General features: G+C 36.7%; 1 protein-coding gene across 1 annotated transcript; it reads left to right on the top strand.

Annotated features, from left to right (window-relative positions):
• The first annotated feature begins 1,938 nt into the window (after positions 1 to 1,938).
• On the top strand, positions 1,939 to 11,478 carry LOC106700140 (transcription factor Ovo-like 2). The gene is made up of 4 exons (XM_023342712.1): positions 1,939 to 2,038; positions 2,141 to 2,361; positions 4,618 to 4,807; positions 11,156 to 11,478. The coding sequence occupies exons 1-4, from the start codon at positions 1,939 to 1,941 to the stop codon at positions 11,476 to 11,478; spliced, it is 834 nt and encodes a 277-aa protein (XP_023198480.1).
• The last annotated feature ends 3,361 nt before the right edge of the window (positions 11,479 to 14,839 follow it).

Below are 14,839 nucleotides of genomic sequence, written 5' to 3'. Positions count from 1 at the left end.
AGATGTTATTTTTATTTTTCTAACTTCTTATTCTCTAATAGACTTTATTTTGGTTTACATTTACTGTACTTTATGTAATATTTACAGTATTTCAGCTTTCAGCCACAGTTTGAAATACCATGGAATAATTAGAATTTGCATCAAAGCATTTCTGATTCTGGATCTATTTTTTTGCAATGAAGAAAATCTGACACATCCTATGTAGAAAGATCACAAATGACACTGGCATGAAAGCAATACAAAAGGGGCAATGTCAAGCTAAGCTGTATTTTGTTGTCCATTATTTATTGGACAACAAAATACTATGTAATGATTGGAAGAGCTCATACACTTGGTTACAAATTGTTTTCTTTGAAGGCGATATTTACTTTAGTTTCATATTTGAAATGTTTCGGGTTTACAGTCTTTTGGAAACAAAATGTGTCACTTTGAATGTCACTGTATAGGCCGGTCTGTTAACCGTTTTGAAAATGTGGAGTTGCAGCTGACTACAATCAAGAAAAAACATAACAAATGTACATTTTATTTAACTAGCGCTTTTCTTAACACTCAAAGATGCTTTGCAGAAACAAAGTTGGTGACTTTACAATGTCACCATTGTAAAGTCCCATTTCAGAAAGCAGTGCTAACAAGCCCTGAGTAAACTTACCCAGATCTGTGATACTCAGGATTTTCAGTTTCTGAACAGGACATATCAATTTGGTCACTGAATCACCAGTTGTAACAGCTGTAACTGTGTCGTGTCTCTTTAAGACAGCCTAAGTTATTGCTGTCACACATATGTGCCACTACTCCCCTGTTAACAATTCGGGAGACTCGTGCTGCCGATGGATGGATGGACTGAGATGGACCTTTATACTCCCTAACTCTTAGTAACATTATGGGTTATTTGGACTCTGCTTTTTTGATATTTGATTATGAGCAGCCTTAATTATCTTTGGACTTATAGAGGAACAACCTAGAGTCAGCAAACAGCTTAAGTAATTACAGCTAGGAACTAGGAAAAGGAAAAGTCTTACAATCTAAAAAAAAACGTTCTCCTTCCACATGTCGATGTTCTCCTGGCAAGACACTGAAGCCCCAAGTTGGCCATCGACCTGAGTCTCACTGTACGAATGTGTGTGCTTGTGAGTTGACTATGTGAATGTGGCTCTAGCCTAAAGCTCTTTGAGTGGTAAACTCAGTCCATTTAGAATTCTCATATGAATATGAAGAGTATTTCCATGAAGTCATTCATTCCTGGATATGTATTCTTGTTAATAGAAATTGATTGTTCACAATCAATCTGTGCACCTGTTTTAGTTGAACAGGTGCACAGCATCTGACAGTAATCTAAATTACTGTCAGGCCCTTTCTTGAGTCTCCTCAAGTGATCAAATGATAATTGTAAAAAAGGTCCACCTCCTCTCCCTGTTAGCCACTTATAATACATATTGTGGAGGAATATCCACTAGACAATTACCATGAGAAAAATCTGATTTACCTGTCAGTTAAGATTGTGGCTTCACTGTATTTGCTCCTGTTACTTAGACCATGCCCTTCCTCTGAGACCAGGGCTTAGTCCAGAACTTCAATTTGCATGTCAAAAGCTACTTGAATGAGAAGCTCCCCGGATACTCAGTACCTGACATGCAAATCCATTGGGGGACCGGTTAAAATGGCGGATATGCACAGTCATCACAGGTGTATGACTTTCTACACAGAAAGTCTCCTGCAACAGCCTCCCACACCCACCACTGCCATTCTCTCTCCACCATTCTGTCCGGAGAGAATGCAAATTTTTCCTGTGATTTTACTGGGATGTTTCACTTGCAGATTGTCTAGGAATAAAACTGTAGTTGTGAAGGGGGATATATATGTTAGTGAGTAACAGATCTCATCAGCTATTTCAATTTTCAACATCAGAGTGTACATTTTAAGAACAAACAAAAGAAAGAAATGCCAAGATCTTTTCTTGTGAAGAAAAAGCGCAGTGCCTGCGGTGCATGGCAATGGAAAGAACCAGAACAGCATCAATGGAAAGAGGACAATACTATACGTAAGATGCATATATTTTTGTTCTGATTTTATTGCAGTATGGATTTAACCTGGCTCAGCTGTTAAATTCTAAACAAATGTTTTCTTAAATCTTATTTTTCAGTGACAGAAAATACTATGGACAAGATAATATTCAATCATGACATCCAACAGCCCCGCACAGGGAATCACTTAGAACAGATTGCAGGAAGTGGGACAACAGTGGAAATTAGAGTCCCAGTATCTTCCACAGAATCAGGGGACCAAGGATCAGAAATCAGAAGCTGGTCAAAAATGGGGCCTTTCGGTTTTCCAGCCACATTAGCTTCCATCAGCAGAGCAAAGGTATTGTCAGTTTTATTGTTTAAACCAACTTTTCTTTTTACCTTCACTTTGTTAAGAATGTTGTCCTAATTAGCAACAAATTGAATAAAAACTTTTTGTTATTGGAAAACATGAATGCACATTAAGAGAGAAAGAAATTTGAATATATCAAAAAAGTTTTTTGACATCCAAGTCAAATTTAAATGTGACAAAGGAACCAATCCCCAATTTAGCACTCTTGTAGGTAAGGACAAACTACAACATTTATCAAGTTGTTATCAAGATTCAACTGAAATGTGTCAGATTCAGATTCATTTACAAGCTCAGTTACATCAACTAAATCACCAGTTCAATGTGATGCTTTATACAAAAAAAACTAACTTTATTTTAGCACATTAACTGATCAAACCTCGGTTCATGTAAATTAAAAAGCCTGTGCTGTTATTTACATATAAGATGGTCAGAGGAAAACAGGCTCATGCCAGCAAGCTGGAGAATTCTCATTTACATGCAAAACCAGCAGAGTAAGGTTTTGGCTTTGAGCGTTAGGAGTTCCGTTTTTTATTCTTACAAAACTTGAAAGTGTGTAAGAAAGAGATCCAATTCATTATGACAGTGTATAACTTTTAACACTATGTAGCAGCCAGCAGCACTACAACACTTTTTAGATTTAATTCAGTGCAACTAGGAAGAAGAAAACACTCAAAACCAACATGCTGCATCTACTAAGTGCTTTTAATTTACAGCACAAAATTGACATGGTCAGAAAAAGTTGATGATACAGTGACTTGACTAGTAATTAAGTTGTCAGTAAATCTGGAAACCACTGGCATTTACATACCGAGCTCATACTTACTTAGAAGCTTAATGACTCTCCCAGAGAATGTACCATGCAGATAAATAAAGTGTTAAATAAACTCCACAGCTGTTTAACATCATGCTAAACAGAGACAAATACAAGGTAATGCTAAGAGAAGGTTGGGAGAGACTGCAAAAGACCTAAGACTGTGGCAGAATTTTATAACTCAGTAGAACTGCCACCTTTTGCCATGCAGCCAGCACTACAGGGGAGATCAAAGAATTCTCTGTTCATGTTGTATAATGAACAACATTATACAAAGTCCAGACATACAGTACATCCAAGTGAGAATCTTTGGAAAGACTTGAAACATTACTGGTGGTCACAGTTGCTCTCTCACAAATATGGATGTGAACATGTATGGCTTTTTTTCCTACTTAACAATGTATTGGCCTATCACAAAATTAGCATAGATACAACCTGTAATCTGACTAAATTCAAATTTGTCAGGTTACTAAAACATTGCAGGGTTTCCCCCAGAAAACTTGCTAAGCCCAGTGGTCGGGGCATGGAGGCGGTCCACCGTGGTTTTGTATTTAAAAGATGTTATGTTGACAGGAAATGTAAAAATATTACTCGGTAATTATATGTTACGGGAAAACATCGCCAGTGAAATGCTATTTAAACCCACAACTATAGAGTCTTGAAAACAACAAATAAAAAAAATACAATTAAAATGAATATCAATTATTTGCACTTCTGTTTAATCCAAATTAGGTCAGCAACTCCATGAGGCCCCCAGGGCTTCAGGGGCCCATAAATGCTAATATTTTAACACAGATCACAGATATATAAATGTAACATTTGTTTATTGAGATTATCAATGCTGCTAAATTTGATATGAACATAAACTAAAAGATTTTAAATCGTTTAACATTTAAATGCAAGATTTTAAGGAGCTTGCAAGTTTACTTTGTAAAAGTTCATAGAACAATATTCATAGTTAGATTATTTTGTTATGACAGCTACAATCTGATGCTATGAGTTTAATCTTTGAGTTTGAGGTCTGTTTGTTCACAAATACAAATTAGTAAACTGCAATTATAACTTATTGCTTTTTAGGTTGGCCAATTAAACTACTGCCCCTCTCATAGATTTCACTAAATCTAACAAAGAAGCTGTTAGAGATGTTGATGTTTTTAGAAGCAAGAAGGGCCCCTAAGTTAAATTTTGCTCAAGATCTCAAACAGCCTTGGACAGGTGTTCTTTCTAAATACATCAACTATAAACCTATCTTCTATAAATCCATCTTTAATGAATAAATCTGCTCCGCCAGTGAAACGCTCAGAGAACAGAGACCCTTGCAATCACTGTACAGTAAAGCTCAATGGAATATAGTTCCAATTCTTCATAATAACAGGAAACGAATCCTGTAAAATTCTGTAATCAACTTTCTTAAATTAGTGTTTCTCTTGCAGGCCCGCCCTCGCAGTACGCCTGTTTCGGGTGATTTTGGGTGCTCACTGTGCCACAAAATCTTTCCCCTGCAGCGCATGTTGACACGCCATCTCAAATGCCACAGTCTTGTAAAGAGACACCCCTGTCGATTCTGTGGCAAAGGATTCAATGACACCTTTGACCTCAAGAGGCACATGCGAACTCACACAGGTTAGAGATGTCAATTGCTTATATAAAAATAATTTATATTCTCTTCACACAGAATGAGAAAATATGTAGGAAAGTAATAGAACATATGGTTCATTGTCTGGAGTTCACAGCTTCAAATAACGATGGAACAGAAGACCAATTAAAGAAAAATGTTATATTAAAACATCCAGATTTTGTAACATTTGTTGTATTGGTCAATTTTCCTTTTTGTGATGAAGTGAAAGGGATGAAGCTTGAACAAATGCTGATAATTTAATCCTTGCTCAATGCAGTTTTAGTTTTTTAACTTCAGCCTTTGCTCACCTCTCCTCATCAAAGGGAGGAGTTTGTGTGTAACATAAAATTCTTGGGCATGCACATCACCTCTGACCTGTCTTGGTCACACAACATGTCTTTTCTGGAGAAGAAGGACCAACAAAGACTCTTCTTCTTCAGGAAAGTGCTGAACTCTACCCCCAGCTGCTTAGAAACTTTTACAGAGTTGTAATTGAGAACACCCTCACAAAAAAATCCCATGAAAATCACATGTGAAAATGTGATGTGAAAATCACATGAAAACCACACATGTGGTTCATTCAAATTTTTACATGTGAATGGTGTGAATCACATGTGATTCACACATTTCCACATGTGATTCACATGTGAGCACATGTGATTTAAAAAAAATCACAAATGTTTATACATGTGATTCTCATTATTTCAATGCATCTTTCACATGAAGTCATTTCATTTTGTTTACAAAACAATTACAAAAAACTTGCTATGAATAAAGACATGTGAGACAAATATATTTGACCAAAAAAAAAATTTAATTTATTTATTCCTCTTTAAAGCTATTCACAATCAGAATGTTGCGTATCTAAATGAGCAACATTCTGTGGAAGATCAAAGAATAAAGAAAAGCAAACAATTTCAACACACAAATTGCAGCAATGTGATCAGCCAGCCACAGGATGACTTGACTATTGGTTTACAGTACATCGTTTTGCCCTGGCTGCCTGTGTAAAGACAAATTCAAAGATTACTTGAGCAGAAGGTATCAAATAATCTAATTACATTACATTTAACTTAATGTAATGTCACCTCTCAGCGCGTCTCCTGGTGTCCTTCAATTTTTGTGCCATGCAAACTTTGATGTCAAGAGACATCAACATCCTTGAACACTTTCTTGATTTGGTCTGTATAAATCAATGCAAAAAAGTATTTATCAGTTGATCAATATGTATTTGTGGATTTCACATGAATTTACTGCAAACTGAAAAATGCACATGTGGTTCACACAAATTTTCACATATGAAGGGTTTTTAAAAAAGCACATGCAAAATATGTGTGATTTGAGAATGTTGTGTGTTGAAATCCTATGTGATTCCCTTGTGATGACATGTGTATTACATGTTCATCACTAGTAATTCACATATTTTCTACACGTGTGATTCACATCTGTAACCACAAAATCACCCACATACATGTGCTTTTATCATTTAATTTACATGAGATTCACATAATGGTGAAATTTATTGTGTTTCACACCCCAGGAAAACTACATAATTTAAAAATGCAGGCGTAACTTTTTGGCTGAAGACATAACTCAAATGCTTGTGTTGATATATGAGGCTTTCTAGAATGAGGGATAGAGGGTTGTGGTGGTTAGTAATCAAGTTACTTTTTAGGTATACTCACCAATGACAAGGTTTACTTTATCCTGGTCAAAGCTTCTCTTTCTATTTCCAAGAATTCCTTTCTTTCCAGTCACTGAACATGTTGACATTTCTTCAAGAGTGAAGATGGAGTCCATCACGTTTCTAGTCATTTTTTTGAAACCGCTGTACCGCTGAGTGTAGTCAAGTCCCATAGAGTTTGCTGTATGATTTTTCAAAGACACTCTGCAAAAATAAAAAAATAATTTTATATAAACTCCAAAATATATCATGTCTTTTATCTGAAACTATTCACATGACTTCTAACACCAGCTCATAGACATACCTCTCCTTCTTTAATTGGTTGGAAGAACTGGATGACTGCTGGACAGCCTTGACTGCTTCCTTGACACTTTTATATATTGTGTCTGACAGTCCTGAATCACAATATAAGACATCAGACATAAGAAGTTATTTGGCAACCATTTTGTAAGAGATTTGTGAACTTACCGTCTTGTAGTAGTAAATTTGCCTTTCGAAGTCTCTTTATTTCCTTATCCTTCTTTCCAATTATTTCCTCTAACTTTTTAATGTGATCCTCCAACTCTGTAATCTGAGATTTGTCGTCTGTCTGATGTTGTGAACAAAAACTATTAGTATGACTCAACTATCAAACAAGGGGAACAATTTATATATATATAAAGCTCCTTATTTGTATATGTGTATGCGTGCACTATGTATAATATATATGGCATATACAAAAAAGAATGTATGTGTGTTGCGTATGTGTGTTGCCTGCATCTTACATGATCCGAAGGATCACAGGTTGTCTCTGCGTCGTCGTCTTCTTCTGAATTATTGGAGGCCTGAGGCTGATTAGCCTGATTAGAAAACAGAAAAAACGTAAGGTTTACCTTTAAAAGTAATTAAAAAATATTAATAATAATTTCCACAGAACCAAAATGTTTTTCTTAGTGAACTGAGTGAACCAATCCCGCAAGTGAACCGTTGACACACACACACACACAAACACACAAGCAGCTCAGAAGTGCGCGGTGCTTGGTTTATTTCATTTGTGAAATCAGGCAGATTTCAACTTCGATCGAAGAGTAAGGATGGGTGGGGCTCCCCCCCTGCCCCCCCGCTCCCTTTAGAGAAAAAAAACCGAGCTCGCGCTGTTGCTGAGTTAACGGTCGCTCAACAGCAGCGCGAGCACCTGTTTCAGCTAAGCTAGCGTTAAGTCGTCTCTACTAAGAGCTGAGGGAACTAACCAGTCAGTCTGTTAACAATGATCTTCGAACATAAAACACACACACACACACACACACACATATATATATATATATATATATATATATATATATATATATATATATATATATATATACCTTTGAATTTTGTGGACGGATTTTTTTGTTTTCTATCCAGCGTTTCTCAGCGTCCCGAATGACCTGGGGACTTTCTGTTATATGTATACATAAAAGCAAAAGAACAGTACAAGTATTGAATAAGAATCAAGAAAAGTGATATATTTCATTCATTTGTGTTTAGTGAGAAAAAGGACACATTACTAAAAATATGTTCTTACCATTTACTTTGAGAATCTGAGCCGGAAAGGCTTTCCAACCATCCTTCGGTGGTTTCTTCCCAATGACCCCATGATCCACCCAGACGATCCTCTTCAGGTCGAAAAGCATTTTTTTGTTTTTCACAAATGTGTCACTGCCCACACTGACCTTATTTTCTTTAACCCACCTAATTAAAACATAAATATTTTCTTTTTAGTTCTGCTACCACAAAAAAGCTGCAGCCTCAGGTACGATTTCTTTTCTACGTAAACTTGCGCGAGATTTACGTAATGAGGAATTTGAGACGTCAGTAAAATGATTAATTGTATGCACATAAGTATAAGCTAAATACCATTGGAAGCGGTACTGACCATATTACATTGGTTAACAGCAAAACTCACAACAAACACATTTTCACTTGATTTATTTAAAAAATAATAATTGAATTGCATTACAGATGGGTGTGAGTGTTAACGTATCAGATTTATTCCATTGTTGACATATAACATTTAAAAATATTAAATGTGAATATATATGTTGTACATTCATTAAATATATCTTAAATGTATAACTATAATACATTCAAGTACTTAAAAATATTGAGAAATGTGGGTATGACAGGCAATTAAATGATATTGACATGTTAAAAAAATTATGTGATCACAAGATACAAGGAACATTGAAAACATGAACAAAATACTTGACCACATGTGGAAAATATGACCCACATGTGGGAAATGGGAATCACATGTGATTTTTTTTTGTGGATTATGTGATCACATGAAAATCACATGTGATCACATGTGATTTTCATGGAATTTTTTTGTAAGGGCTCTGCCTCAGTATGACTTTGTGATATTGCAGCTTGCAATATGGAGCTGACGCTGCGGAGTCTGCTACATTCGGTAAATGTTAGCAGACTGCAAAGGAAGGCCAGTCATATTGGTGCTGATTCCACACTAGACACAAAATCTTTATACAGCTGCCATCTAGGAAATGAAGAAGGCATATAAAGACCACAACCAGCCAGCTGAGGGAGAGGTTTTGAGCGAATTCAGGTGTGCTGGACAGGGGATGGAGGAAAAGTTGCAAGCCTGGAACTCGTTAAATCTGGACACTGTTCTAAGTTAACTAAGATGTAACTTTTTTTCCCCTGTGGTTGACAAGATAAAATCACATTATTGGAATTCTATATTCTATATTAATATGTCTATCTGACCTTTTGGGGGACAAATTCACAAGTTAATTTTGTGAAAAGGTTATGCACAAACTACATTTGAATATCAAGGTCAAGAAAGTACTTTTTCAAATTATTACAGCCTTTTTTTCTGGATTATATGCTGTAGTCCTCTATGATATGGAATCTGTTCATTGATGGTTATGTTTCTAGGAATCATTGTACTATCTTCTATAGTCCACAGTGTTCACTGATAAACCTCAGATTCAGGAGAAATATTTTATGACCTAATGTAACACTCACAATGTATTTACAGTTAATAGAACAGACAATAAGACCAGTGCTAGGTTCGGCTACGGGAGTAGAGAAATGTATAGGTGTATTAATGACCACAGACTAGAAAATAAGTTTAAACTGCCGGCTTATTATTGGTTGAAAAAGAAAGGAAACAACAATATTACAAACAGTTGACATACATTTAAAACAAAATTCATTCAAAAATAGTTTCAATGTTTCTTAAAGAATATTTGATTTAATCCCTGTTTGAAATTAAACCTAATGTTAGGTATTATAGGATACTATTTATTTAAACCTAGGTTATAGTTTTATTTAAGTTCAAGTTGATACTATTAATCTTTTTAATTTGAAGTTTGTTTGTTTTTAATCTTTTAAAATCTAATTTAGTTATTTAGTGTTCTTTTTAAGAAGTTAAGGTTTTTGAATTTCCTGTTTTAACCAATTCTTGTTTCTATTATAACCCAACAGACAATTTTACATTCCACACACTAACAATGGATAATGAATGTGGTTCGAGAAAAGAAAAACAATAAAATACAACAGAAAACAATCCAGCAAAAGACCGAATAACTTGTGCTTCAAATCAATGTCTTTTCTCTCTGATGATCCTGAAGCGTTAATCCCGTTTCTCTGACTCCACTCTTCAGCTGCAAACATGGGCAGGTCATACCAGTTTGGATGATACACAATGTCCAGCAGAGGGAGTAGCTCCTGCTAGACAGCGGTTAAAGGCGCCTTGGGTTACGGCTCGCCATCTTGTTTCTCACTCAGAGAATCCAAGTCAGCAATTGACTCGGAATTTCCCGGTTCAATTTTCCAGCAGAACCTTAAAGGCCTGGTTTAGTAACCAACAAAGCATAAGAATAAAGTAATATGCTCGCCGATTTGGCGGCTGAACATCGTGTGTGTGTGTGTGTGCGTGTGTGTGTGTGTGTGTGTGTGTGCGCGCTTCACCCACACCAGCTCATCCGTTACTTCCACGGTTTTTAACATAAAACAACATAAATGCGCTACTTTAGCTTTCTGTTTCAATGAAATAAAATTATCTTACAAATAACATCCTTCACAGAAAATAAAATACACTTTTTAATTCACCAAGTGTGTGAACGCAGTCAGTTTAAAAAATGCGGAAAGCTCCTCCTCCAAAAATGGAAAAAGGTTTCCAGACAGCAGGTAGACTTTTTAATCGTCGATTTTCTCTTATCTCTCTCTCTTTCACAGCACAACTCTTCTAGCTTCTTCGCTCTCTCTGCTTCTTCTTCAAGCGCCAGAGAACGTAGCAACCCGGTTGGCTGGAGCTAGTCACATGGGCTACACATCAATGTGATCCTTCAGAATAAGAGATTTTTCTCACACTTTTAGCTGCAGAACGGAAAATAAATCTCTGTTTTATACGGTTTTAAATAAAATATAATAACATAAAATACAGCATTTATGTCTGTAATTATTATTAAAAAAATATTTGTAACTATTTTAAGACCTATTTATTTATTTACTATTTATGCATTTTTAAACTATTTTTATGAAAGGTCTTATATTTATTGAGGGCTATGTTAACCTGGGTTACACTAACTTACTGCCAAAATGTAACTGGTTGAGAAAAGATTAAAGAACAACCACAGGTGATAGTACTACTACTTTTTATTCTTTATTCTCCTCCCTTCTGCAGGTATCCGTCCCTACAAATGTGAGCTGTGTGAGAAAGCTTTCACACAACGTTGCTCTCTGGAGTCCCATATGAGAAAGATTCACGGTGTTCACCAGCACTATGCCTACCGGCAAAGACGCTCTAAGATCTTTGTATGTGAGGACTGTGGCTATACCTCAAGTCGGCCTGATGAGTACTTCCTTCATGTGAGGCAACATCATCCAACCAGTCCTGCGCTCCGTCGCTACTATCGCCGACACGCCCATGAAAACAGCTCACTTTCATCAGCAAATTCTAAACTCAACCCTTATCTCTTGTACTCAGCCCAAGCATACTATATGTAGAGTTCATTGTATTTCTTGACTTATGTGAAAACCAATACTTAAGCTGTATTTATTACAAGGTATTTCACTGCCATTCATTAAGAAATACTGGATTGGATTGAATGTTTCACTGTGCAGCATTTAGAAAATCTATTTCCTCTAATATTGAACAATCTTTGGTGTTAACAATCATGCTATGCTTTGAGTCGATATTTTCTGTAAAGAATTTTTAAAAAAAGATGTCCTACAAATACCAATTATTTTACTCAGTTATATTTCTTTTCTTTCTTCAACAAATAGTTTTAAGGTATTTGAGGATAAACTGAACCTTATCTTCCCCTGCTGATAATCTAAACACTAAAGTAAAAAATCACGAGCAAAGTCAATTAAGTACTAGATAACTATTGATATACACAGGTAAGGTATAGATTAGTGGTGTGTAGTAACACATGTGTTTTATGTACTTAAATTGGTAACAAATATGGTAAATACATTTTGTAACAACATTGTACTAATTGTCCTTTATTGCTGTTCTGATGTTCTGCAAATAATTTACTGTTATTAAATTTATGGACAAGTTATTTTACTTATAGTGCTAAAATTTATTGTTTTCAATACTAATTGTTAAAACGTAAGTTTTACACAGTTCATATTATTGATGAAGTATAACTTAAAGATCTCAGAAATTTATGTTAAATATCACCTGAAGTGATATTAGTAATTTGATATTAGTAGGGTTCTATCACTGAGAACCCTCATTTGGGATCCCAGTGATAGAGCTGGCCATATTGAAAGGCTATCAATTCTCAAAGCAGCTTCCTGAGTTCAGCTCCCGGCTCTGGGTCATGGACCTTACCAAGCTCCGCCCACAACCGACCCATGTCACCGCAAGTCTCACAAACAAAACCTCGCTGCGCGTTGTTTCTATGTAAACATGACTCGATTAGTGCATCATTTCTACCGGATTTTCACAACATATCAGCTACTACAATGGACAGAGGAACTAACAAGTTCATGTCATCATCTGGGAGGAGGTTACTGGTTTCTTAGTCACAAGCTGGTTGCAAACCTGAGGCCAGCAGGTGTCAGTCAGTTATGGATCTGAACTTTGGTTTGATGACCTCAATATGAGAAGCTACAGACTGACAGGAGGAACCAAAGAGCTCTGTAAAGGTAAAGGCAAATCTTCTGAAGTTGGATATAATTAATTTAATTTCACATAATTACCACGGTAGAAGCCATTTGTTTGTTAAAATTTTATGAAATATATTTGTTCTATTTGATTTTTGTTGTGAATGATGTATACTCACAAACAAACGAGGAAATTAGTCCAACGTTTAGAAACTACAGCGGCTGTAACGCGCCACAGCAAAGGAAAACAAAGGTAAAATATAGTGATGGGATTTTCGGCTCCTTTTCGAGATGCGGCTCTAATGGCTCTTCTTACTGTGGAGAGCCGGCTCTTTCGGCTCCCAAACGGCTCCCCATATATATATTTGACATTATTAATTAATTAATAGCTTAAATCTAATTTTATAATATTTTGTTTCATTATTGACATTGTTAAGCACTTATGATGAGTAAAAATGCCGCATAACAATGCTATAGCAATACCGATGCGTGTGATGTCCACATGTGCAGGTTGTTTGTCGAGCCTGCACGATAGGAAATGCTGACTTTGCACAGTCTGCACTCTGCCCTGGAGCTTGATGTAGCATTAAAATGAGTCCAAAACTTGCTCCGTTTTCTGTCACTCATTTATTTTCACCTACTCAGTTCTCACACTGACTCCCCTTCTTTCTGTGCTTCTTGACCGCTGAGTGAGTGTCTGTACATAAACACCTGCCGACGAACGCTATACAGCTTGGCCAATTGCCTGCCGTTTCCACAAAAAAGTGGAGATAAACTTTTTTTTCAGTGTTTTCCCGCCACATTATTAATTTAAACTATGTGTGCTTGGTCAGATGTGTGGAGCACACGCTTGACATGAGGGCAGTGGACCGACCGAGGGAAAAAAACTCTCAGCTCTAGCAGAAGAGCAAAACGCGCAAGGAGAGGGAGAAGGGGGGGAGACCGCGAGGCACCGCAGGACAAAAAAAAAAACGATGTGGGGAAAAACTATCGGCTCTGGCACTTGCAGAGCACAAGCACAACGACAGGGAGGCGGAGAGACAGCGATATACTGTAGAAAAAAACCCGGCTCCCATTGTGGAGCCGGTTCCAATCGTTCACTTCAAAGAGCCGGCTCTTAGAGCCGGATCGTTAGCGACCGACACATCACTAGTTTCCCCTACTACATGTCGGCTGCCCAAGTGGCTGGTGTGCTTGATCCGCTCATCTGAATCGTAAGTGCCGTTTAGATTCTAATTTACTTTACCTGAATCCACGGTTTTCTAATGAGTTTTTTTGGTTTAGGATTGTTTTGGAGTTGCAGCGCTTGGACGCTCTGCTGTCTTGTCTCGCCGGTGTTTGTTTGGGCCGCTCTCAACGAAACCTGTTGCTGATTGGACCGGCTGAGCGAGCGGGACCGACTCCTCTGGCCCCATTCGAAAGGCATTGAAATTGGACAACGACAATTTGTTCCACCGTTTGAAGTGCTTGTGTTTTTTTCCTTTTACAGTTTGTTTGCTTATTATTGAATTTACTAATTAGTTTGCTTTCTTTTGTTTTGATTTACTAATTTGTTTTCTCTACATTGCATGTTTTGTTTGTTCATTTATTTTTTTGGAATAATTCAAATTGTCTTTTTTTTCCACATGATCCCTTTTCCGTTCCAGGGACAGAGTAGAGGCCTGAAGCCATGTTTTTAAGAAGAGAAATGTTTTAATTAAATTGTTTAATAAAATATTGTGGACTGTTCTGGTGCATCTTGTTTAAAAAGACCCCCCTGTGGGTCACATGATGTTAGTAGAGTGAGGAGAAGATGGCATGGTCGGGTTTTTTCTACTTCCTTTAGCTCACACTCGAGGGGCGTAATCACACTAATCCACAGCTCGGTGCCATTCCAGCTCATCAATGTAACTGAGGATCGATATGGCAGATATCGATCCTCTGTCACAATTGTGTGACAATCACACAATTGTACAATGTGTGATTCTGTCTGTGAAACTAAATTTGGTCAATATTTACGGGGCAAACAATGATAACCCTGCTTTTTTAGACACCTGTTTCTGTCTGTAGCGTCGCTTCCTGGAGGGTACATCATAGGAGGTGATTTTAACTGTACGCTCATTCCAACGTTAGATAGATCTACAGGCAAAGACATCTCTCATGCTCAAACAAGGAAAGAATTACTTCATGAAAGATCTAAATTTGGTTGACATATGGAGAAATATGCATTCTAATCAGTCTTTCTCATGCTCTTCTAGTACTTGCTAAACAT

Source organism: Xiphophorus maculatus, chromosome 11 (genome assembly GCF_002775205.1).
Source record: "Xiphophorus maculatus strain JP 163 A chromosome 11, X_maculatus-5.0-male, whole genome shotgun sequence".
NCBI lineage: Eukaryota > Metazoa > Chordata > Actinopteri > Cyprinodontiformes > Poeciliidae > Xiphophorus > Xiphophorus maculatus.
This window is presented reverse-complemented; position numbering and strand designations above follow the sequence as displayed.